The 26,793-nt window shown below is 45.7% G+C and overlaps 1 protein-coding gene across 4 annotated transcripts in view; it reads right to left on the bottom strand.

Moving 5' to 3' along the window:
- Positions 1-24,943, bottom strand: part of RTN4 (reticulon 4) — a 60,850-nt gene extending 35,907 nt beyond the window's left edge. The window contains exons 1-3 of one of the 4 annotated variants that reach the window (XM_079968501.1): positions 24,298-24,943; positions 9,374-9,430; positions 5,567-7,891 (exon numbers count right to left, since the gene is read on the bottom strand). In XM_079968501.1, coding sequence (XP_079824627.1) covers positions 5,567-7,891; positions 9,374-9,430; positions 24,298-24,796 — 2,881 coding nt within the window. In that variant the 5' untranslated portion in view covers positions 24,797-24,943. The remainder of the gene's footprint in view (positions 1-5,566; positions 7,892-9,373; positions 9,431-24,297) is intronic. The other 3 variants (XM_079968502.1, XM_079968503.1, XM_079968504.1) reach the window with 3 other exon arrangements.
- Between the last annotated feature and the right edge of the window lie 1,850 nt (positions 24,944-26,793).

Genomic DNA, 26,793 nt, shown 5'->3' with positions numbered 1-26,793 from the left:
ATTATTTTGTGGGGGGGGGGGTCAAAGGTTCCCAAAATAAAACAGGGCAAGAAATAAAATGTCTGACAGGGATAATGACAGCAGCAGCTTTCCCCATAATTATATTGACAGCACCTCTTCACGATTTCAGGCAGAGAAGTCTTTCCCAACATCGGCTACCAAATCCATTTTTGAACTGTACTGTAGATGACAGAGGTTGAACCTATGTCTTCCCACATGCAAACCATGTGTTCCACCATTGAGTTATGGTCCCACACTCCAGTATTTATTACCACCCTACATTTTCTTAAAACTTAATTAGGGGGTCTCTTAACTGCTGGGCAGCCTTCACCAAGTTGGGGTCTTCCAGATGTTTTGGACTACAAGGCCATGTTAGTGCAAAGGTAGTGGAAGGTCATGCTAGTAGATGCAATCCAGAGAACGTTCACTTACAACTCCACTGAAGTTTCAATTTACTCAGCTCTTGAGTTTCAATTTACTTCTTCATTGTTACTTTAGCTTACCTATCTTCCGCTGGGACCGTGCGCATTGATTACAAAGTCGTTTCTGGGTCAGATTTTCCATGCCTTTCATAACAACAGGCAGTTCTTTCCATGCCTATACCACCATCTCAAAGCGAAAAGGTGGTTTTTGTTGTCATACTTTTTCAGCAGCAACATAACTGCTGTTAAATGCTTGCCACAACCTTCAACTTCAGTCAGAAAGAGCTAAGGAAAACAAAGGCTTCCTTTTCAACTGCCTTCTGCTCTGTTTGTTGTTGGCAGCATCAGTCACCTGTCTGTTTTTTAAACACGTTATACATAATAAACAACTGACAGAGTTCAAATGGAGAGCAAGAGAAGCGTTTTCTGTTTTTAAAAGCTGGTAGCGCAGCAGGCAGATTAAGGAGAAGAAACCATAGCTGTGGAACACATTTTTAAAACCAGTTTAGAAGTGGCATAGAGTTGAGTGCCAGCCCAGCTCACCCCTTTACCAATTTGGTCATTTATCCCTAAAAATGTTTATTAGAACTTAAAATGTCAGAGCAGTGGGGTCTTTTTGTATTATTTATATTTCAAGCTTTTTAATGTATCACTTCTCCATCAGCATCAGCAAAATGGAGAGTTATCAACTACCAAATACAACTGTTTATAATTTCTGTAACTTACTGCAGTTTGACTGATCTGATTAGTTAATTTTAAGGTATCACTCAATTCATTTACTATGCATAACACATTCATATTATTCTATGCTTGTCATTGGCTGATGCTATTAAATACAAAAATTGTGCCCTAGTTAAAATATTTATGTGGTATCGAATGCTAGGTAAAGGCAAGGTCCCCTAGATGGTTAAGCCCAGTCAAAGGTGACTATGGGATGCAGCGCTCATCTTGCTTCAGGCTGAGGGAGCCGGTGTTTGTTCGCAGACAGCTTTCTGGGTCATGTGGCCAGCATGACTGAACAGCTTCTGGCGCAACGGGACACTGTGATGGAAGCCAGAGTGCACGGAAACGCCGTTTACCTTCCCGCTGCAGTGGTACCTATTTATCTACTTGCCCTGGTGTGCTTTCAAACTGCTAGGTTGGCAGAAGCTGGGACAGAGCAACGGGAGCTCACTCCATTGTGGGCATTCAAACCGCCAACCTTCTGATTGGCAAGCCCAAGAGGCTCAGTGGTTTAGACCACAGCGCCACCCACATCCCTATGTCATATGTTACTCTTACTTGAAGTAGATTTATTGCTTTCAATGGCTCCACTTAAGGCATTACTAAGATTTTATATCAACCAATATCTATAAAATCAGAACTGCCGTACTGAGAAGGACTGCTGCAAATTTCAGATTTCTAACACAGCAGGTGTTTCAGAAGCGATGCAAAAATTATTGCTGTCGCTGTACTATAGATTAACAGGATCCACTTGGGAAGCTAACAACACAAAAACCTTTAGAAAGGAAATTATGAAAAGGTATGTCTAATTCAGGACCCAGCTCTTCAAGTGTAGCACAGGGAAGGCATAAAACAGTGGCGTGAGGCAGACACCTTTGCACAGAATTAAGCCTTTGCTTTTAAACCATAAGCACAGAAATGAAGCATTGAAAGGGACATCACAATAGGCAACTCAGAGGTATCCCACATCAAGGCTAAAGAATGGCTCTACTCTGTGCCAGAAGCAGTTTTTCCGCTGAGTCAGAGGCTTATGCATAATTCACAGGAATCGTTCAACAAGGGGCACAGTGTCCTGAAGTGGAAAGTCACACACAACTGGAATGTGGCAAACAATTCTGTGCAACAACAATGAGAGGTAGGAGACCCAGCAGGACTGGCAGGGGGGAAGATTCTGCCCAGACACAGTTCCCTGACTGCCCCCGCAAAGCAACAATTTCTGTTGCTAGGCTCCAGGTCCTGCTGAACAAGAACACCTGAAAGTTTCCTTATCACCTCAACACAGATTCTTGGGATTTTCTGGTGGCTGTTCCTTTTTGTCCCCAAGTTTCCTTAGCATCAACTCCTGACGCTTCCTGTCTAACTCAGAATCAAAAAGGGGGATACGGGTATGATGTAGAATAAGAGGGCACTGGCGTGTGATAAGAACCAAGAATAAGCTCTTCCTCCTCCTCCTCTTAGTTCAGCAGAGCATCATCAAGAGATGTTCTGGATGGACTGTGAACTTCCTTCAAGACTCAGCCATACCAGTTTCATTCTGGCCCATGGCAGGAAAGATTGTTACTAACTTACATGGTACCATCAATTTATTTGGTACTTACAAAGCTAAAAACAGAAGGCAGATTTCTGCTCCAAAGGGCCTGCGAAAGCTGCATCGAAGGAAGCGAGATTCTAAAAAGGAGGGATGGGTGAGCAAGAGTAACAGGGAAGTCTAGCGCTTTGTGCAAAAGCTGTTTCAGTTGGGTAATGACCCAGGAAAAGGCAGCATAGAAAAGGTTTAAAGCCATAATGCTGTATTGTTTTTAACACTTGATTGGAAGCCGCCCAGAGTGGCTGGGGAAACTCAGCCAGATGGGCGGGGTATAAATAATAAATTATTATTATATTATCCAGATATTGGGACCTGTGGTCTTCACTACGCAATTGGACTCCAGTGCCCATTAACCCCAGCCAACAATGGCCCAAGACTATGGCAAATGGAGTGCAACATCTGGAACGCCACATGCTCTCTATCCTTGGTTAAAAGCAGGGGTGGGAAACCTCAGGCCTGGGGTTCAAATGCAGCCCTCCAGCCTCTCTACATGGCCCTCGGAAACCTCCAAACTTCTATATTCAGGCCCTGGCCCTAAGTCCTACCCCAAGTGTTTCTGCCTGGCTGGAATATGCTCTTGAACTCTCACAATACCTCTTGCTTGTCTGTATGGAGACCAGAGGAAAGGGGAGTGTAGAAACCAGTCTCCTGTACAAAGATGGCATTTGAATTCACTTCCCGCCCCCCCCAACTTTTGCCTCTGGTGCTGCCCACCAGTGGCCCATGTTCCTCAGAAGTTTCCCCAGAGAAGAGATTGAGGTCCCTCCATCTGAAAGAGATTCTCCACTCCTGGGTTTGAAGGAAGGGAGAGAGCCATACAGAGGATAGACGAGGGAGCTCTGGGCCTAATGGGTAGCAATAGGAAGGGTGTTTTTAGAGAGGAGATCTTCAGGCCGTTCCAAGTAGTAAAACTGAAGGAGGGTGTGTGCTGTTGAGGAAGCAGAAGCAACTGAGGAAGGGCGCTTCATACAGTGTGGGCAACAAGATTGGTGAATGATTCTGGTGGCAGCATTCTGGATGAGGTGCAGACCAAAGTCAGATGAAAATTCCACACACTTTCATTTGACTACTGTACATCCCAGGAACCCCAACTAGGATTGCTTCTATTTCCCCCCTTTTTGTGATGGCTCTGTACTCCAACCTGTTGTTGCTATTGTTGATACTATTATTTCTTCTATCTAGTTCATTTGTAATTGGAAGTCAATAAAACACAATTTTTTAAAAAAATTATGCACGTTTATCTGAACCCTGGGTAAACTATGATAATTCTATACAGGTGACTTTTCCCCGTGGTCCCAAGTAGGTTGTGCTGACTAACCCAACCTTAGACGCCCCCCCATGACTCATCAACCCTTCAGTGTGCAAGTGTCCAAACACTTGGGCAAAGGGCTCAAGCAGCATTGAAGCCAACAGTCCTTTCTCCATGTTTCCCACTCAGCAACTTTTATTGAGAAGGTAGACCAGGTTCCCCCTCCTGGATTCAGGTGGCCTCTATGTCTAGCTGTTGCATCCAATAAGCAGAATTCATTGGAGAAGTATAGCTAACTGGCAGATGAAGACTTATCCTCCATGAATTTGTCAACCCCACTTTGCAAGCCATCAATCACCACACCTTATGGAAGCAAATTCTTTAAGCTAATTATCTGCATTCTAATAGACAGGGAGGAGAAGAAAAATCTCTATTCACCCTCAGCACACCTCCACCATACTTTTTCAGTCATCTTTTCTCCAAAAGGACAAGAAAAGGCTTTAGCCTTTCTTCATACAGTGCTCCAGTTTTGACCATTTAGGTTGCCTTTTTCTTCTTTTCCAGTTCTGAGATACCCGTTTTGAAACACGAGTAACTGTGCAGAGTATTTCAAATACAGTAACAATATAGGTTTATAATATAAACCCTCACTTCTCCCAAAAAATAAATTAAAAAATTGTCCAGTGGCACCTTAGAGACCAACTAAGTTTGTTCTGGGTATAAGCTTTCGTGTGCATGCACACTTCTTCAGATACATTGATACAGAAGTCACCAGACCCTTATATATAGTGGGAGGGTGGGGTGGGTTTTTTCTCAGAAGGGTAGTAGGAGATGGATGATTGACTCAATGGGTATGGTAAACCTGTTGATGACTGTTAATGACTGCAATTAGTCCAAAAGGAAAAAGCAAGGGATATGACCAAAAATAGCTACTGGATGACCAAAAATAGCTACTGGACAATTTTATTTATTTATTTTGACTGCGTCAGACCAACATGGCTACCTATCTGAATCTTCTCCCAAAAACTTTATATAAAACTCTTCCCTAAAAATTCCTATCTTTTCGACATCATTGCACACCAATAATCCCAGGAAGTGAATTGGTTAAACGAGGCTCAACTCTCTAGATTGTGTCTAGAGAAGGGTTGCCCAAACTTGGGTCTCCGGCTGTTTTGGGGCTACAATTCCTACCATCCCTAGCTAGCAGGACAAGTTAAGAGACCCAAGTTTGGGAATCTAGAGTATCCAGATTAGAAGTGCCATCAGCAAGCATCACCCAAAGGCATCTTCTGGCTTACACAAATTCTACACAGAAGACCCAACAGAGGCAACAGTTTTGAAGCAAGCAGCAGCATCTCATTCTATGTGCAGCATAAAATCTCAACCTCAAGCTATTATGTTGGGAAGAAGGGCTGGGCAGCAGGCAGAGAGGAAGGAAATCTAGACGGCCGCTTTCTGAGCTGACGTCACCAGAGAGATGTACAGCCAGATCGTGAGACACACATTTTCGAGAGGGACACAAGCCATGGCATGCTGAAGAAACACATTGATTAGTGAAATGCAAAGGAAGTGAAAGCAGGTTACCTGAAGGCTTACTCAGCTTTGATGAAAACATAGGGGCAGGTTTCTCCTTTTCCTTGACAGAAGCAGCTCCTCTCTCAGCTCCCTTTCCTACACTGTCTAACTTTTTCTCTGCTGGCAAAGGAGTAACATCAGCTGGGGGCGAGATCTCCTTTGTTGCTTCAGGCACTTCTCTGTCCAGTTTCACGGAGGGTTTTCCTCTCTCTTCATTTTTGACTTGCACATTCTTCAAAGAAAGGTCGTGGGCCACCTCTTGGTAAGGAGATTGCCTTGCCTCCGATTCAAATGCATCAGGGGGCTCTCTGCTTTCCATCTCCTTTGATACATCTTTTTCTATCACCGACTTAGCAGCTTGATAAGGAGCTGTGGGGAAATCATCCGTCTCTGGAGAGGATTCTGCGGACAACACAATTTTGTCTCCCACTTTGAGCTCCTTGGGAACAGGAAAATAACCTGCACCAGTATGTAGTTCTTCCATGTCTAGTTCCTTCCATGTCTTCTCCTCCTTTGCTACTTCTGGAGCCCAAACAGTGGGTGCATTTTTGGAGGGTTCAGTCTGAAGCTGGAAGGATTCTAAGTAAGGCTTGCTAAGGGAAGTAGGCAACTCCTTCTGCTTCTCCTCCCAACCTTCCTTGGATACAATCTTAGCAGCAGATGCGGTGCTTTTCTCTTTCACAGCCTCCCTCTCTTTCTGAGCAAGGACTGGTCCTTGACAACTACCAAATAAGTCACTTTTCCCAGGTGCTTTCTCGCCAGGCTCGGCATATTCAGGCACAGGTTGGGAAACACATTCTGAAATCACCTCCTTGGATATCTCTGCAACGGCCGGCAAAGCAGATTCATTGGGAACCTTTGTTTCTTTAACTAAGTCGCATGCAATGGATATATAAGAATTCTCCAAGTCTTCCGCAGTTGTACCATTCTTATGTCCGGGTTCTTTATCGGCAGCATCAACCTTGGTTTCCTGTGCTTGACTTGCGGGTACATTCATTGCCTCCTGATACGAGGGAGGCTCCTCAGACTTCTGAATTACATTCTCGTAGTCGTTCTCGTAATCGCCAGCAAAAGCTTCCGAAGAGGAGGCTTCGGTTTGCACGGCAGGAGCAACCACCCCAACAGCGCTTGCATTCAACGGTGCTTCCATGACAATGTCTGGCAAGACAGGGGAAGGAGCTGTTTCAGACCCTCCTTCAAAGGAGGGGCAGAGCTGCACGGCCACATTCAAGGGCTCTTGCGACGACTCCGACACCTGAACCAAATCGATCTTCGTTTCGTAAGCAAGTTTGGGGCTAACTGCATCATGAAGTTCGCTCTCATATGCTTCTTGCACTAAATCAGGAGTAAGACCTTCGGGCATATTGGCCAGAGCATCAGTAGACGCCAGCAGATTCTCAGCTTTATCAGATTCAGCATTCTTGCCCTGGCCACTTGCCAACTCATTGTGGGCAACGCTTGGTTCCGTTCCAAAATGGGCCTTCATCTCTGCTATCTTTTTCTCATCTGTTTTATTTTCAGAGGCCTGCTCCTCCACCAGAGACTTGGCTGTGCTGCCCTCGACTGTCACAGCTGATTCAAACTTGGCACAAGTAATATAAGCTTCTGAAAATTCTTTTGAGGCTTCTGGAGTGCTGGGGAAAGAAATATCTTCATTGCTGCTTTCATGCTTCTTCTCGCTCTCTTTTCCAAAGTCTTTTTCTACCGGCAGAGTCTGAGCCTCCTCCATGTCATATTTACCTACACCGTCCATCTGACTCCTAGCCATTTCTTTCAAACTGCTGCTTTCATTGCTAGCCCATGATGGTTCAAAAGGCTTGAAATCCACATAGTCGTCCCTTGCAGAAAGGTCTACGAAAGCCATATTTTCGTCGGCATCGTGCTTTCGGTCTTCAAGAGATGCATCGTTATCGTGCTTCACAAACAGCTCGACAGGAGATTCTGGAGAAGAGTCCTGCTGGTGTGCAGATAGTTTTTCTATATTAAACACTTCATTGGTGCCTACTGGTTCCTTGGTCTGAGATGAAAAGAATAGCCCTGTCCCAGTGTCAGAGGGCACTGCTTCCAAAGGTTTCACTTCTGAACCACCAGCATCTTCAAGGAATGGGTTACGTGCATTTTTGGTAGCAGCGGTAAATGCCTGGCTTTCAACCTGACTGTAACTGCCCTTTGTAGATAGCCCGCCTGATACTGCGTTGGGGGCTGTGTAGTCTTTAAAAGGATTGGCTGAGAGAGGAGAGAGAGAGGGAAGAGAAGCGGTAGCGTCAAGGGGGGCTGCAGCGAAATCTTCTCGCCATGCACGACCCAGCTGCTCCTGCAAGTCCATACCTTTGTCTGTGGCCGTGGACAGAAAGGAAAGTTAGCGAAGAGTGCAAGTGGTCTGAAAGTTAAGGCAAGTTTCAACAACAAGATCCCGTCCCCCAAAAAACACAGTAGCTAGCTCTCAACGCTTACAGCTAGAAAGGTTAGTAGGGAAAGCATGCAATATTAAAGCTAAGAGAGGGTAAATGTAAATGAAGCAGCAAATGTTGTGCAATCCAATAAGGTTAGGGGAGAGCTTGCAGCAATGCAAAGTACACAGGTTTTACAGAACGAGCCTGAGAAATAGGTCTCATTCTCCTACGCCCTCTTTTTTTTTGGGGGGGGGGGAAGCAAGTGAATAATAATAACCCCGTGAAGAAATAATATTGATGTTCTCTTAACCATAGCCAAGAGAGTAGGAGAAGGCGTTAAGTAATGCATTTCCTCTCCCTCCCAAGTCTTCAACTAGGGTTTCCATATTTTGAAGAGAGAGAAAAGAGGACGCTATGACGGCCATTAAAAGCAAATGAATGCAGTTTGTCTCAAATCTCACCCCTGAAAAAGAGGGTGTGTCCTAGGAAGAGAGGACTCACCACAACCCTGCTTAACACCAACTATGCTTAAGACGAAGTAGGTTCCCTCTAAATCAGCATTTGCAAACCAACTTCAAGCCCGGGTAACAAGGGGAATCCTGCTTAGCATTAACTATAGTTAAGAGCCAGTGTGAATGTTAACAGTAAACTGGGGAATAAATACAAAGAGGAAGAAGAAAACTCAAAGAATCTGAAGCCCAGTCTCTTAACTATATACCGTATTTTTCGCTCTATAAGACGCACCAGACCATAAGACGCACCTAGTTTTTGGAGGAGGAAAACAAGGGAAAAAAATATTCTGAATCTCAGAAGCCAGAACAACAAGAGGGATCGCTGTGCAGCGAAAGCAGCGATCCCTCTTGCTTTTCTGGCTTCTGGGATAGCTGCGAAGCCTGCATTCGCTCCATAAGACACACACACACTTCCCCTTGCTTTTTAGGAGGGAAAAAGTGAGTCTTATAGAGCAAAAAATACGGTAATTAAGAGATTGGCAGGGTTACCTTCATCATACACCCGACAGGTGAAAAGACGAAGCAATTTCAGAATTATGGTAAACTGCATTAATGCTAACAGTTCATTAATTGTAACCAATTAGAGCCAACTCTATATCAGCAAAAGCAACTACACCTTTAATAGTTATTCTGTTAATAGTAGCTACAAGGTGTTCCTAGGGGAAAGTTCCAAGAATTCATGGACAGCTGCAGTTTAACTGCAAAACACAAACTGCCCAAGTTTGAATTTTGAGCCACTTCGAAACAGACAAAACATGTTTTGTAAATTTAGAAGACTTTAGTATTCTTGGATCCGCGACAACTTTTTTTTAGTAAATACATCTAGAAACTATTAGTGGGAAAGGAAAACGCAAAGGGCACGGAGGGGTGGGGGAATACTCTAATGCAAAAGGCTAGCTGAAATAACTTGCCTGCAGAAGAGTGCATCAGAGGGTCAGATGCAACAGGAAGAGCAAAAAGGGTCTCATCTGAAAAACAAATACAGTATGACCTCAGCAGAAATAAATGTGGAAAATGAGCTCAAAGAAGGGAAAGAGGGAGAAGAGAGTATTCAGCATTCATATTTTTAGCAGATATTTTACACCCATATTTAAAAAGAACGAAACAAGAGAATTCGCATGCAGGATTACTCTGTCTATCACAAAGTGGAAAAGCTTCTGCTAAGGAACACTCCTCCCCATTCCAACCCCCCCCCCAAGGCCACTTGCCCCAATCTTAGCTGCAGGCCTAAATAGGAACGCCCAGGAATATTGACTCAGGATCCACCAGCCAAAAAATTCCAGGGCGTTTCATCCGCTACACTTATTTGCTAATGTGGGTCATTAACAGGTCACTTAAAACTCCACCCAGAATTCCACACAAGCAGATGTGTTTCACACGGTTACTCTCCTAAGATGAGAATCAAGAGTCCCTAATTTTAGCACGCTTCCCCTTCACACATTCGCCCCCTAAACATATGAAAGTTAAGTACATTAAGGAAGTGAATCTCTCGGGGGTGGGGACAGCTATTGCTAATTGACTGCAGAAACAAGGAAAATATGTTTTAATATAATAGTTGGGACTGTTTTAAATGCTACATAAAAGCAAAGCAGGTTGTATAAAATCATGAAATAGCATAGGCAGGATCAGTGCACTGACTTAACAGTCTCGAGAGTGCATGTATATCCACTTACTCCCGTACCAAGGTTGAGCTAACATATTTCCACTGAAGCAAAGAGCAAAAGAGCTTTGATTTTAACCATTAGCTCTCGCCCAAGTCTTATACGCCCTCCAGTTCACCTCTTGCGATCAACTATTTCAAGAGCGTAGTATCGGCAGGATAATTACTAGCTATCCTTCCTGACTGATCCAAGAAGCAAAGAAAAGTGTTATGCAAAGGGCGCCACCTGTGCGCCTCAGGAGGAGACCTCTGCCAGAGCCTCACTTAATGAGGCAACATGTGAACTTGGTGGGAAAGCGATTAAAGGACTATGAGCAAGCCAGTGCACATCTAAGAAGATGCAAAAGCTGAGCAACGCACACCATAGCAGCTGACCATCAACAATAGGGAATGGCTGGCTTGAATTATGAACTATACGGTGTTGTGTTTGTCATGAGGCCGGAGGAACATCGCCCGGCTGTGAGGCGTGAAGGCCGCTCCCTACCAAACCCTTTCCACCTGGCCTGGGGGGCAAGGCCCAGAGTCATCAGCCCCACTGAAGAGGCTCCTCATGAGGCCGGAGGAACATCACCCATCTATTGTTTCATTGATTTATTGATTTAATATGCTATAAACCGTATTGAGATTTTTATTAAAAAATATAAAGTGGTATAAAGGTAAAGGGACCCCTGACCATTAGGTCCAGTCGTGACCGACTCTGGGATTGCGGTGCTCATCTCGCTTTATTGGCCAAGGGAGCCAGCGTACAGCTTCCGGGTCATGTAGCCAGCATGACTAAGCCGCTTCTGGCAAACCAGAGCAGCACACAGAAACGCCGTTTACCTTCCCGCTGGAGTGGTATCTATTTATCTACTTGCACTTTGATGTGCTTTCAAACTGCTAGGTTGGCAGGAGCAGGGACCGAGCAATGGGAGCTCACCCCGTCGTGGGGATTCGAACCGCCGACCTTCTGATCGGCAAGTCCTAGGCTCTGTGGTTTAACCCACAGCGCCACCCGCGCCCCTATAAAGTGGTATAAAAATTTATAAATAAATAAATAAAGCCTGCTGGATGTTGTTTGCACCTCCCAAACCTCGCAGGTGCATGTCCAAAGGGACTGTTTTCACGTGCCAGCTGCAGAAAGCATCACCATGGCTGTTTTTTTGTGCATACCACCTACATGTTTTTGCTGAAAATTCCTTGGGTGGCCAAGGAAGCCAACATGAATATAATGCATTATACTGGGCTACCTTCTAGAAGACTGATTTGGAAACCTCAGTTATTTCAGAATATGGGAGCCAGACCTCTGCCTAGAGTATGCCACACTGGACGGAACTTGTTTTAAGAGATCTGCCCTGGCTTCCAGTATTTTTATGAGTCCAATTTAAGGTGCCGATTTTGTCCTTTAAAATACTAGATAGCATGGCTGCCATACAGACAATTTCTACTGGCGAATAAGTACCATAATTCCAAGCAGGAAGAAAGACTTTTTAGTGGTGAATTCTTTGCTCTAGAACGCCATCCAATTATCACTATTCTGGAGACAATATTATTATTATTATTATTATTATTATTATTATCCACTGCATTTAGTGGGTCTTTTCCTGTTTCCTGCAGTTGCTTTCTCTCTCTTGTGTTTTAAAATAAAATAATTATATTTCTATTTAGTTTTACTATAGTCCACTTTTTTAATTCTGTTATGGCTTTGTCCTCGTTAGCGAACCTGTTTATTTTTTTACCAGGACAGTGGCCTAAAAACATCAAAGATACACTATGATTAACATTTCCCAACTTTCTTAGGGTTGTGTGGAGTTACATCATACACATCCACACACACACACACACACACACACACACCCTCTTGGCCCTGAAACTGCTGAAAAACACAAAACGGGAGAGATGCTTTGCAGCATAAACTTAAATGGTGTCCTGCTGATTTGTACACATTCTACTTCCAAAGCATCAAGTATAAAATGGAGCCAATCTTTATTTGGTCTTTCATTTCTTGAAAGTATTAAGCCGCACAAAGCGATCAGATTACTGCACTGCTCAGGTTGCCAAGTAAAGCATCCGAGAATTAAGGAATGCTAGTCTGCCTCTGTATGATTACTCAACAAAGCAGAGATCCGGCGGAGGAGAACAAAGATGTGCACTGCAAAACCAAGGCGCTATTAATGCACGCATCTATTTGCACAAGATGCAGAAAATGGTGTGGGTGATGATCTCATCCTAGTTTTTACATTGCCTGATTTCCAAATTTTAAGGGATAGATTATTATTATTTATTGAATTTATACCCTGGCCTCCCTCCTGAAGAAGCCCTGGGTTATCAAAATTGTGTAAAGGGGATTATTAAGAGGATGGCTGAAGCACGTCGTGGGAAGCTGCAGAATGCAAAGTTTATTGCTACATGGCATCTGAAAAACAGCTTTCTCCATATTGTAGGTTAAAGGTAAAGGTAAAGGGACCCCTGACCATTAGGTCCAGTCGTGACCGACTCTGGGGCTGCGGCGCTCATCTCACTTTATTGGCCGAGGGAGCCGGCGTACAGCTTCTGGGTCATTTGGCTAAGCCACTTCTGGCAAACCAGAGCAGCGCACGGAAATGCCATTTACCTTCCCGCAGGAGCGGTACCTATTTATCTACTTGCACTTTGACGTGCTTTCAAACTGCTAGGTTGGCAGGAACAGGGACCGAGCAACGGGAGCTCACCCCGTCGCGGGGATTCAAACCACCAACCTTCTGATCGGCAAGTCCTAGGCTCTGTGGTTTAACCCACAGTGCCACCCGCGTCCCTATATTGTAGGTTACTACTACAAAACTGATGCTGCAGACTGTAAGTGCTGCTCATGCAGGCAGAGAGTGGTGCAGACTGATACAACATATTTTGCTTTCAGTTTATACTGCTACCCTATTATCTGTTAAAAGGGCTTGAGAAAGTGTGCACCATAATGTCCGTTTGGAACATTTTAATTATTTATGCATAGCTAGACAAGCATCACTTTGGACAATGAGTTATGAGATGGATTTCCACATTAAAATTTGACCTTCGCGAAAATCTGCTGGCTGAAATGAGAACAATTAAATGGTATTGATGAGGACTGTCAGACATTTGAAATGTTTATTTAAACATAGACTCATGGTATCACCCTCTGCAATGCAGGAATCTCAGCCTTTTTAATGGATCTTTTCTAAATGTGCATGTTATCAAAACCTTTCCAAGTTATTAAATTGCAAAGTAGCAACTAACTACTTATCATCAGAAGATAACGCTACCATTAATATCTATTCTTTTGGCTAATTTAAAGTTGTAAATGCAAAACTGCCTTAAGAATTGTCCCTTAATGGCATACAAATATGAAATGTGGGCGTGCAGACTCTAATACTGAAGTTATGCATCCATTTACTATTTCAGAGAAGACACACCCCCTTTAAGGAGAGGAAGCACTAAAGTCAACGAGGCGGCAAAACAGGAATTATTTGTTCTGATGCACAGGAACACACCTCAAAACCCTTGATTCCACAATCAACAGGAATCCTGCTCAAAGTATCTTAACTCCTGATCTCATACGAACATAACTATCTCACACTGGTGTATTAACTCCTATTGGCAGTAGTTCTCCAAGACTGAAATACTGAACCCTCACACTCACAAGAAGTTGATACATGAGAGAGAAGGGTTCAGAGGTCATAGAAGAGTATCTCAGAAGATAGGATTAATGGGAAGGGGCCCTGTTTGCCCCTAGGCCCCAATTTATTGATCAATGTAATTTACCGTATTTTTTGCTCTATAAGACTCACTTGTTCCCTCCTAAAAAGTAAGAGGAAATGTGTGTGCGTCTTATGGAGCGAATGCAGGCTGCGCAGCTATCCCAGAAGCCAGAACAGCAAGAGGGATCGCTGCTTTCACTGCACAGTGATCCCTCTTGCTGTTCTGGCTTCTGAGATTCAGAATATTTTTTTTCTTGTTTTCCTCCTCCAAAAACTAGGTGCGTCTTGTGGTCTGGTGCGTCTTATAGAGCGAAAAATACGGTAGTTATTGTCAAAGGCTTTTTAAAAAATGGAATGCAAGTAGTAATCCCTTTAAGGATACGCTTTAGATTCACATTTATCATTTAGTTGCTTTCAAATGCTTACAAAAGAAGAAGAGTATAAATACCATCTTAAATGATTTGCCAAGAGAAATCATCCACCCTAGAAAGATAAGAGCTAGAATTTAAGTTGATTGCCACTTAGGACGGATCATCAAGTATCAACAGTGGCACACAACCCCACCACCACCACCCTTCTCAGCTTCCTGTGATTGACTCCTCCTCTTCCTGAAGCACTAACAGGAGAAGTGAGGCTTCCTGGAACACTATAACAGGAGAGGTGAGGCTTCTGCTTGCCAGGTGCTTAGGACAGTACCAAAACATGGCAAGTAGGAGCCTCTATACTCTGGCCACAGAGCAGCTTAAATACTAGTCCAGCTTTGACTACAAAAGCATTAGTACAAGCACTGGAATGAAAAACAATGAGAAAACAGATCAAAACAAGGCCACCAAAAACTTACTTGCAGCCATTCTGGCATTATTACAAAGCCATTACAAACTTACAACTATTCTGCAAATTCAACAGTGAAATAAACAACAGACATTTGTACAACAGTTGCATCCGCTGACTTCCCAGATGCTTCCATTCCCCGCTGCCGTACACAATTAGTATGTACAGCTACAACTGGCTTTCTCCCTCAATAATGACTAGACTTTCATAAAATCAAGCTTGTTTTGGCAGAGAACAGAAGGTAATGATTTAATATCTGTTCCCTACATACTGGCGTTTGAACCTGTCGAACTCAAATCATAACCTTCAGAAATATTAAATTGATTCAACGAATCTGCATACGTTTCTAAACAAGAAAATACGCCCAGTGCAATAACAGAGAAGGGCAAAAGCCATTTTGCAGAAGTCTTCCGAAACAATGTTATCAGAACAGTTACACTCTGCCAAAGCTATCAAGCTGAAAACACATAAGCTCTTGACAATCATGAGGTCTCCATACAAGCAGACTTGCAAAAGAGAAGTCACAGCCCAATCCCTGTCTTATTTGCTGTACTCTGGAAGAATTCCCAGGGCCCCAGTGTTTGCAACTGTTTCCCACTTATGCCTGGGGAAATGTAAGGCTCTCTCAAGCTCATTGGAAGTATGGGCAGGGATGGGGCAACGCCTTGGGTTCAGAGGCCCATGTTGGAAGTCTGTGCCAGTTTTTGCTAAGCTGTTGCAGGCAGGCTGCCAGCCTCACCTGTCTGAGGCTCTCAGCCTGCGTGAACTGGCTGGGGAATAAAAGCTTTGTGTGGGGGGAAGAAAGCCCCATGTGTTCTCAGCAAGGCATTGTAGAGGGATGCAAGCAAAACCATATACTGAAGGAAGGGAAAATGAGAGAGAAAAGAGAACCAGTGGAGAAGGCTGAATCCCCAAGAAAGAGCGAACACAGCGAGACATGCAAATGCAGGGAAAAAGAATAAATTTTAGAAATTGAAAGATTTACATGTGGAGAGATGTGTGGTAGTGTAGAGAGAAGGATGTGTTTTGAAGGAGCATGTGCAGGGAAGATTGACAGGTGGCAGAAAGGGTCTGACTCTACGCCAATCGATGCATTGACTCAAGACAGCCTTGTGAAAGTTCAAAGTTGAGTACTCAAGACAGCCCTGTGGAACACCCTCCCATCAGATGTCAAAGGAATAAACAACTACCTGACGTTTAGAAGACATCTGAAGGCAGCCCTGTTTAGGGAAGTTTTTTAATGACTGATGTTTTGATGTGTTTTTAATCTCCTGTTGGAAACCACCCAGAGTGGCTGAGGAAACCAATAATAATAATAATAATAATAATAATAATAATAATTGCTTGGCATTCTTATTTTTCAAATAAGCACATATTCCCACCCACCCTTCAGGCCAAGCACTGAGACTTGAAGGTCAGCAGTGGAGAAGCTACATGTGGAAATATGGTCTTTAGGAAGAACCAGAAGGGACATGAAGGGTTAAGCACTGACCCTCCCAGGCACAAACCTCCTGACTGGGAGAGACCCAACTGCAACTCCTAGGGTGAGAAGCACATTGTAATCCTGAAGGCAGGGGAGTGCCTTACATCTGATCTTTTTAATCTACTCTGGAAAGTATTTGATGTGAAATAATGGGATAGATGCTTTAGATAAAGGGGGAGAAGAACAGATTCGAAGGTAAGTTGACTACAGGTAGAGGGAGAAGGCAGTAAAAGTTGTGAGAATTGGGGGAAGGGAAACCAGGAGGATAATTGTGTGTTATAGTGGTGCAGAGAGAAGCAAGTTCTGGAGTACAGAGGGAAGAAACGAGGGAGGGTTTAACAGGGGTTTGTTTCAATGAGTAAAGGGAGTTCATCCCAACAGCATATGAAAGCTGAGATGAGCTAAAAGCATGTGGAGAGGATGACAGGTATTCAAGGTAAGTTTCCAACAGCACACCTTCTCAGGTAAACATTTGGGAACAATGCAAATACCCAATGACATACTCTTGAGCTGCTGCCAAAACTTAAAAGTTGTTATCCTTTAATATTACTGTAAATAGAAATATGATTTATGGTGAAACCCTACCGGAACTGCAGTCCTTGTTTTCAGAAGGGAAAATGTGATACAAGGCATTTACGTGCAAAGCCTACCAAGCCTTAATTAAAGTTGTGCATTCTCTATGTATCCACCAGAGGTGGGGGAGCCAAAATGCTGCTCTCCAGATGTTGGTGGTAAACTACAGCTCCCATCTTTCCAGATAATCAGCCATGCTGGATAATGTAAGCTGTAACATCCCAGTCTCCCTCCAGGTCAATCACGAGCGGTAACCAAGACAAACCACAAGCTCACATTTCGATGAAGCACCAAGGAAAACTATAACTTAGCTCACAGCAGGGCCAGATAAGCAAAGTAGCCACAATCTCCTTTCTAGGGGGGCCCTGCACATTTTCACGCTAAACCATAGTTTAGTTTGATGACTTTGGCATATTGTTCTCCCTGTTGCTCTACTATGCCTTCAGCTTGACTGGAGACAGTCTGTATCTCCATTCAAGGACCAATAGGGTCTGCTCAACCTGGCACAACTCCATGCCAGTAGAAAAATGTGGCGGTTTCTTATTCAAGAGATGTTGTTTGCAGATGACACAGCTTTGACAATGCACTCTGGGGAAGCTCTACAAAGACTCATCTCAAACATTTTGCCCAAGACCGCAGGGAGTTCAGCCTGACGAAGACCAGCATCCTGAGTTATGATGTCGCCAGCTCTCCACACATCAGAACTGGGGACCACACACTAGAGGTGGTAGACAATCCCGACTACCTGGACTCAACCATAACCAGCAACCTCTCCATTGACTCTGAGCTGGACAAGCCTATTGGCAAGGCAGCTATGGCAATGGCTTGCCTCTCCAAAAGGGTTTAATAATAATAATAATAATTTATTCTTTATACCATCTGGCTGGGCTTCCCCAGCCACTCTGGGCGGCTTCCAACAAACACTAAAATACAATAACCTATTAAATATTAAAAGCTTCCCTAAACAGGGCATGGGAGAATGTGATGCTAACGACCGATACCACAATGAAGGTCTACCTGCTTGCGTGTTGAGCACGCTGCTTTATGCAAGTGAGTCATAGGCAAATTACAGCCTTCCATATGCAGTGTATCAGAAAGATTTTGGGCATCACATGGCAGGGCGCCAAGTTGACGACCAGAGTTGAAAGTATCATTTCCACTGTGTGTGTGTTTCTCCTTCTTGCATACTGGGACAAGTGATCTGTTGTAAGAGCAAGCTACCATCAAGCAATGTAGCTGAGGTCATAGAAATTGTAGAACTGTTGCATTGGACGGGATCCTGAAGGTCATCTAGGCCAACCCCCTGGCGAACAGACACCTAGCTTATATATCTGAGTTTCTAACATTGTACTGTGCTGTTAGAAGATCTGGCTATGTGGCGGAGGAATCCCATCTTGGGAATCCCAGCTTTCATGTTGAAATAATGAGTTTCTAGTCCTTAAGGCTGCAGAAGCAAACTTGAGAACATGTAGGCAATCAGCATCTGATGAAGACTCAAAGTGGCTGGGGAAGATAGCACTCCTGGATTCAAGAGTTTTCACTGTGGTCAACCGGATGCCTGTGGGAAACTGGCAAGCAGAACCTAAACACAAGACCATTCTGCCCTCCTATGGCTTCCAGAAACTAGAAGCATTGATACCTTCAACCATAGAGAAAAAGCATAGCCACCCTGGCTAGTGGCCATTGACAGCCTTAGATAACTATGTACTGCATGAAGTACTTTCTATTATCTGTCCTGTATCTTCCAACTAGATTTCCACAAGCTGTATATTTATGAAAAAGGGAGAAAAACCTCTATCTACTTCTTCTGTGCCATGAACTCACCTCAACCTGTCCTAGCACCAACCTACTTCTTCCCTTCCGATTATTTCCACTGCTTGTTAGCACATCCCAGGTTGTTCAAAAGACTAACTGCAAAATTAGGCAAATAATAATAATAATGCAAATTTGCTGAAACTGCATGATTTTTTGCAAACAGCAGGGTATGAGCTTGTTTTTGACAAGTTAAGGTCATGGCTAGATGCAGCATCTTCATAAACAAGAATCTGGTTACACACCAGGAACCGAGATGCCAAGGTCAAAAGACTGAGCAGGATTTCAAGCACCTCAATTAGAAAATGCGTACTTCCATTTATATCCACCGCAAGCCAGTTTTTAGGCAAGCACTTCACAATCTAGAACTGAACTCCTGCATTTAAATAATATGCACAGTGAACACATAATGCAATTCCTGTGCTAATAGTCCATATTTACTCTCTTACTAATAACAGAATAAAAAATCTGCTGTGGGAGGACAAACTATTAGAAATGAGTCAGAGATAGCTGTTAACTATAGAGGATGCTCAGAGTTAGAGCTTTATCAGTTCTTAGTGATTGTTCATTGGGCTCCTACATCCCAGCATCCCAGCACCAGCTTTTAGTAGAGCAACTCCAGCCAAAGAAACAATTCAAAGGCTATAATGGTAAAGGTACCCCCTGACCGTTAGGTCCAGTCGTGAACGACTCTGGGGTTGCAGCACTCATCTCACTCTATAGGCCAAGGGAGCCGCCGTTTGTCCGCAGACAGCTTCTGGGTCATGTGGCCAGCATGACTAAGCCACTTCTGGTGAACCAGAGCAGTGCACAGAAACGCCGTTTACCTTTCCACCAGAGCAGTACTTATTTATCTAATTGCACTTTGATGTGCTTTCAAACTGCTAGGTGGGCAGGAGCTCGGACTGAACAACAGGAGCTCACCCCATCGTGGGGATTCAAAACACCGACCTTCTGATTGGCAAGCCCTAGGATAGCTCAAATGTACTCATCCGCTGGGGTTGCTAGTGCAAAGCTCTGAACCATACTGTCAAGCCATGTGCATTAGACTCCTCCTCCACGAGACAATCCAACCATGTGCTGCATTAACAGGCAAGCCTCGGCTACCCACACAAACACTCCATTTGAATGAATCAGCATGAAGAGAAGTTCAAAAATCGCTCTCGACATGTGGATTGCCAACACAGCCAAATACTTTTCAAGTGAGCATGGTTGTTCACACACAGAGCACTCTTATCTTTCTGTAGTATGAAACAACATTCCACTGACAGAGAACAACCCTTCAAAATTATTTGCTTGTCTCAAACAGGAAGCAAAGCTTGCATTACATAAATATATCCAAATTCCTTGTGCTAAATTCACAAAATTCAATTCTGTATACACCGATGTATTAAAAGTTAAGTAGTATTTCCAGTGCTACACTAAGTAGCTGCAGAAATATGCCAAAATGTATCAACATTATTATTTAAGGGCCATGACGCAATCGACCTGCCCCTATATACCTGTGCTACTGGAGAATTACTGTGTAATTAAACATTTTGCAGAAGGGAGCTGACAGAATCCGGACCTGTGTTACTTCAGAATGCAAGTTGTGGTTGGTGAGGGGACATATATGTTTTTAATTTCCCACATGTAAAAACCTCTCTGTACGTAGTAAACCAGAATATCAGGGAGAGACAGCTTTTGATAGAGTAATCTCCCTGATGGGTTACTTTACAACATGCAAGTAGTGTTTCATATGGCAAGGCACAAATGGGACGCACCCACCTGCTGTCAAGTGGGGGAGGCAGCACCTGCAGAAATGGGGAGACCTACCTAATCAGCACATGAAAAGACCAACATTTTGGTGGGATCAAATGAAAGAGTCACTGGGTTCTAGAAATGATGAAACTGCAGGAAGCGGAACACCCCTTGTTTTGAATCTGGGGAAAAGGGGAAATAGTAGCATTTTCCAAAATGAAGGGGAAGTGTAAAATGGAAATACTAGGAGGAAAGACACCCAGTTATTGATGGGGGAAAGATGGGGGAAATGTGCAACCAGAGATTGACAGCACAGTAGCAAATATGTGATTGATAGAGTAGCAAAGTGAGGTTAACTGTATATTCCATAAACAAGGATAATACACCTAGTTAATACTTGGATGAATATCCAATATTCTCTGGAGATCAGACAGCAGCTCCACAAATGTTTTCTCCCTTCAGGACTTTGGCAAGTTTCTGGTTCCATTTAATTCTAACCATTCTATTTTTCAGAAGTCGCTTTTCATTTAGGAATAATAAAACCACCAGCCACTCTCCCAAGCAATCACATAATTCTTGTGACAATTCCCACCCTGGCCAGATTTTAAAGTCCAAGTTCTTCCACAGAAACACACACACACACCTTCTTACTATATAAATGTTTGCAACACAAGACAAGGATTTCTTGCTGTCATTTTCAACTATCTTAACTATTAATCCACTTTTATTTGCATCTCATTTGTGGGCATCAAGTTTGTAGTTAAAACACATCAAGTCCGTTTGCAATTGATCTGATGCTTAAACAATGTTCTTTCTATCGAAGTCTTTCCTTTCACTCCTCTTCGCCCTACTTTGAGACTGTACCTTATTAAACTTCAGAGTGTTTCGATACATCATTCTCTTTCTTGTAATTCCAGGAATCTTGGGTACAGCCTAGGCTACCTGAACAACTGCATTTTCCTATATGAACCTCCCAATGTGATCCTCAGGTGAGCACCTTCTCTCAACCCAATCAACTTCAGAAGCACAGTTGGTTGTGACACAAGAGAGAGCCTTTCCTGTGGTGGCTCCCATATTGTGGAATTCCCTCCCAAGAAAGATTGGACTGGCTCCAACTTTATCATCATTCTGCTAGCAAGCTAAGACCTTCCTGCTCAGACTGGACTTTGAAAACTAAGGTATTGACATGCTGATCAATGGCCTACTTGTTAGGGCAACTGTATTTTCCCTGCTGGTGCTAAGTATGTTCTGATGTAATTTAATTATTTTTTAAACTAGTTCGTTTTTATTGCTTTGTATTTTATAATGTTGTTTTTAAATGTTGTAAGCCACCTTGATTCTCAATTTGGAAGAAAAGCAAGGTATAAATACACTAAACATGTTTTGCTACATTGTGCACAAGTGCAGAGAAACTACGTTCACTACACTTATCCCCTAGGATGGCTAAAGGGCAAAGAGCATCTATTCCCAGATTCCTATCATATACTTCTATCAAGAACTACTTCATTCTGAGTTCATTCTGAATGCAGCACTGCCAGAGAATATCCAGAGGCTTTAAGACCCATCTCATAGCATACCCATCTCATACAAAGAAAATGAACATCTACAGACATGCCTTTAAAAACTAATACTGCACTATTTCTGCAGCATCCATTTTTGCTTCTGCATTATTAAAAGCACTACAAAGAATGACAAAGGGGACTGGAAAATACTACAGTACTTGGATTTCCAGCTGTTTCATGCGTATTTCTAATCCTTAAAACAGCATGAAACTTGGTAGGAATTTAGTGCTGTATTTATTATGATGCTGCTCCTGCTTCTCTTTTCTTTAACATTTTATTTTGATTCTGTAATATTAACAACAATCACACCAAAGGGAGTGCAGTATGTAAGCATGAAATGCACAATGAATGAAATTAGCACATGATCCTCTTTTTTTAAAAAAGAATTGTAATATTATTTTTGCATTTGTATCCTCCCAGTAAGTCTCCCCATAAAGTATTGTGTGAATCTGGTGCTGACATTCTCCTGCCCAAATCATTCCCTATCATTCTTCTAGTCTCTGTTTCTACTTAAGAACAAATGCTTTCCAAATCCTTTTCATGTTTCTAAGGGGCAGATATCTGCATTTCAATGTACGCGGGCTTTGCTAAGCGCCTTGAATTTCCAGACTGAAGGCACAGAAATCTTTGAAAGAAGCAAGAGAGAGAGGAAGAGAGAAAGAGAGGCAGACAGAGAGAGAGAGAGAGAGAGAGAGAGAGAGAGAGAGAGAAGTCTGCATAATGCTCCCGTCTGGTGCAGCGGATGCTGGGCGGTGGCAGGAGGCTGAGTCAAGTTTGCTGGTTCCATATACAGGAAGGGAGGTGCTCATTCTGAATCCTGCCTGCTGTAAGGAGGACCAGAGCCATCACTCATCTATTCTAGATCCAGTGTGTGCAAGGAAAAGGCGGGCTCTCTGTGACAATAGACGGGCTGGATGTAGAGGCTTCAGTTAGCCTGCAGACAAAAAGATACCCGGAGTTCCAACGCCTATGCTAGACAGTGGGAAGGACTGGGGGTGGGCTCCACCCCCCACTTAAGCCCCTTCTTAATCCTGAATGAAAATGGGGGGGACGGACTTTTCTAGATCAAGAAAAGAACAAGGCGCAAAATCACCAGGAATGGGGTGTTGAACCAGCTTCTTGCATTAATAGCTACTGAAATTGAAAAGTCTCCAAAAGTCAAAAGACGGGGGGGGGGGCGGAATGGCAGTTACCCCACCCACCTTCTCAGCACACAAGAATTCTTCCCTGCGCTGGAACTATTCCTGTAACACCCTAGATATTTTTTTTCCCTCTCCAGCGTTGGCATTCGGAGCCCGTCAAACAAAATGCCTTTGGGAAAAGGCTGGTCGACAACAGGTTCCAGACACAAAGGAAGATCTCAGCTCTTCCCATGACAGATGGCAAAGCGCTGCTTACGGCCCCCCTAAGTATTCTTTAGGGGAAAGTGGCGAGAGAGCCTGCGTAACGCGCTCGCTTCGCAGCAAAGCCTTTCCCGGACCTGCTACGTCCACGCGCACGTGTACCCCACAAAGCGCCTGCCACTCCCATCTGCTCCATTGCAGAGCCCACCCCCCACGCCAGCCCGATCCACCCTCGCTGCATTTCCAGCAGATCACCTTGCAACCCGAGAAAAAGAACCCTCGCCTTTTGGGCCACTTTGGCTAGGACAGTTATTCACCTTCGCCAACGGAGAAGTCTCCGTAGCGCGGGAGCGAGCACACATGCACACACACCGGCCACTCCCTTCAGAAAAACCAGTCACTCTTCCTGACCACGGTGCGCCCCCCCCCCGGGACCCTCTTCTCATTGCGCCCCACAATCAGACCCCCCGGCTCCCCAATACATCCACTCACTCCTTCCCTGGCCACCAGCTGCGCCTCGATCACCCCCCCGAACCCCCAAACTCCCCACGGCCACTCTTCCTCCGCATCCCTGCCTCCTAAGCCCCTTCCCCACTTTCGCCCTCGAGGAGCTCCCGCCGCCTTTCTCTACCCTTACCTGCAATGCCCGCCCCCCAAGTTCGTCCCTTGCCCGTCCCCGCCCCCCAATTTCTTGCCTCAAGCCTTCCGTTTCAACAAGTCCTCCAGCTCCCCACCCCTCCAAGAAAACCCCGATCCCTCCTGGCTCCCCGACACGGCTGCCATCGCCGCCACAGACACCTCCCCCCCCCAAAGGAAACATGCCCCACACCCCACCTCCCCGCCATTTTCCTCACGGCTCCCCAGCCTGCCCCTTCCCTTCCCTCCCCCCCCCCAGGAAACTCTCTCCCCACAGCCTTGTAAGGCCACTCCTGCCACAGTTTCAACCCCCCCCCCATAAGTCTGAGCCCACCCCCCACGCGGAAACTCCTCCCGCGGCCCCCCATCGCCACAAAGCTAATCGGCCCCACCCCGGAGCTCCCCTCGGGGGAATCTCCCTCGGAGCTTCCCTGCCCCCCCCCCACTTCAAGTCTTCCTCAGTTTTTCCCCCCCTGCCCCGCGCGCGCGCGCCCGCACACACTCACCAGGCGAGCCTGAGGCGGCGCCCTTCTTGGCAGCTGAGGCGGCGGGGGGCTCGTCCCTCTTGGGCGGCAGCGGGGCGCTGCGCGGAGGGACGGCGGGGGCGCGGGGCTCCTCCCGGTGCGGCGGAGGCGGCGGCGGCGGGGCGCTGCGCGGGGGGTCCTTGCCCTTCCCCTCAGGCAGGGAGAAGTCGGAGGCGGATGGCGAGAAAGGGGAGGTGGTGGTGGAAGAGGGCGCCTCCGGGTGGCTGGTCCAGGCCGGCTGGTGGGGGGCAGGCGGGGCAGAGGCGGTCGCGGGGGCGGCGGGCTTCCTCTCCCTCACTTCCAGCTGCTCGTCGTCCACTTCGTCGTCGTCGTCTTCGTCCTCTTCCTCGGGCTCGCCGTCGTCCTCCGCGACGAACTGGTACTGGAAGAGGGGCTGCTGAGGCTTCCACTGGTCCTGCCCTCCGGCTCCCCCCGAGGGGGCGGTGGAAGAGACCAAGGGGGACTGGTCGGGGTCGTCCATGGCTCCTGCTTCTGCTTCTGTGGCGAGAACAATGAGGAACGGGAGCAAGTCACTCGCTGCTGCTGCTGCTGCTGCTGCTGCTGCTGCTTGGGCGAGCGAGAGAGATGGGAGGCTGGAGCTCGCCTCGCGCACCGTCGGAGAGGGAGGGGGGAGAGAAAGAGGGAGGGAGAAAGTGAAAGGAGGAGGACCCCAGGAAAAGGGAGGGAGGGAGGGCGGCTGCGCAAATGCCTCCGGAGGTGCCGGCGCGATGCCTCGGGAGGGGAAAAGGGGCGCCGCCGCCACCAGTGTCTCCACGCCCTGTTGAGTCACAGAAGGCAGCAACTCGCAGCCTCCGCGCAATGAGCGGGCAGAACTTGAACCGAGTCTCAGTCCCCGTTCTATCCCCCCCCCCGGCGCGCTTTGGAACGAAATGGACAACCCAACAGGCCAGTGAGGAAGGGGGCAAGGGAGGGCGCTACCAATTAGAGGAGGAGGGGGAGGAAGATGAAGCGGCAGGCGCGCGCCCTGCGCTACTACGGATCCTCTTTATCGTGCAGCAAAGAGAGGCAGGGTGGGGAGGTGGAAGTGGAGGTCCTGAAGTGGGGGAAAGTTCGAGGGCGGGGTCCGGACCGGAATGGACTCCAGCCACGCTTCGCCCTCCCCTTTCCGAGCATCTTTCAGAGGAGGAGCCAGGGAAGACCTCGTGCTTTTTGGGGAGGGGAATGTTGGCTGGCAATTTCTCTCCTGTAAGTTAGCTTGTTTTAAGATCCAAGCTGACGTCGTCGCTTAAAGGAGGTGCTTTCTTTCTTTTATATATATATATATTTTTTACGTGACTCGTTTTTTAAAAAACTTTGGATATGGAAAACTTTGACAGCCGTTCAGTGGCTAGCGCTGCTCAGAGTAGACCCACTGAAGTTAATAGGCACGATTGACTTGGTTTTAATAGGCCTTGTCTAGGTAGGACATCGGGGACGCAGGTGGCGCTGTGGGTTAAAGCCTCAGCGCCTAGGGCTTGCCGATCGAAAGGTCGGTGGTTCGAATCCCTGCGGCGGGGTGCGCTCCCACTGCTCGGTCCCAGCGCCTGCCAACCTAGCAGTTCGAAAGCACCTTCGGGTGCAAGTAGATAAATAGGGACCGCTTACCAGCGGGAAGGTAAACGGCGTTTCCGTGTGCGGCTCTGGCTCGCCAGAGCAGCGATGTCACGCTGGCCACGTGACCCGGAAGTGTCTCCGGACAGCGCTGGCCCCTGGCCTCTTGAGTGAGATGGGCGCACAACCCCAGAGTCTGTCAAGACTGGCCCGTACGGGCAGGGGTACCTTTACCTTTACCTTTAGGTAGGACATCACTGAACGCAACCCTTTAATTTGCTCAAAAGAGATGCCATGGAAAAAACATTCAGACATTCCTTGGCGATTTTTAATTAAATTGCCGGCTTAGCATCCCTTGGACATTCCCCTGGGCATAATAAGGCTGGTCACTATGAGAAAAGACTGCTGGGCTCCATGGGGCTTGGGCTTAATCCAGCAGGCTCTTCCTAGGATTAAGAAAAGAAGTGGTGCAGAATTAAAACTGCTAGCACAGTTGCAAAGCTAAGCAGGGTCTGGTATGGTTTCAACTTGGATGGGAGACCACCTGTGCTGCAGGGGGGTTTATTATTCTGAATTCTTCAGGTAAAGATCTCTTTAGTGCATCTGACTGCAGACCAGGAGAAGCCTGACTTACTGAACGTCTGCCCAAACCAGCATGCCCAGTAGTCAGAGATGATGGGTACTGTAGTCCAGCAACATTTGTTGGGCCACAAGTTCCACATCACCTGTCGCCTGGAGTTATTAAATATTTTAAGGAGTGCCTTGATCTATAAGTCAAGAAAATTATAGAACAGAAGTAGTTCTGTTAGCATGTGTTTCTGTGCAGGCCTGGCTGCTCTGTATGCTGAGCCCTTGACTATTATCTGTGGTGGCAACTCCCATTGCTTCAGAATTTGGGTTACCACATGCCTTTGCAACGAAGGCTTT

This window comes from Podarcis cretensis (assembly GCF_951804945.1).
Source record: "Podarcis cretensis genome assembly, chromosome: 3".
NCBI classification, from domain to species: Eukaryota; Metazoa; Chordata; class Lepidosauria; order Squamata; family Lacertidae; genus Podarcis; species Podarcis cretensis.
This window is presented reverse-complemented; position numbering and strand designations above follow the sequence as displayed.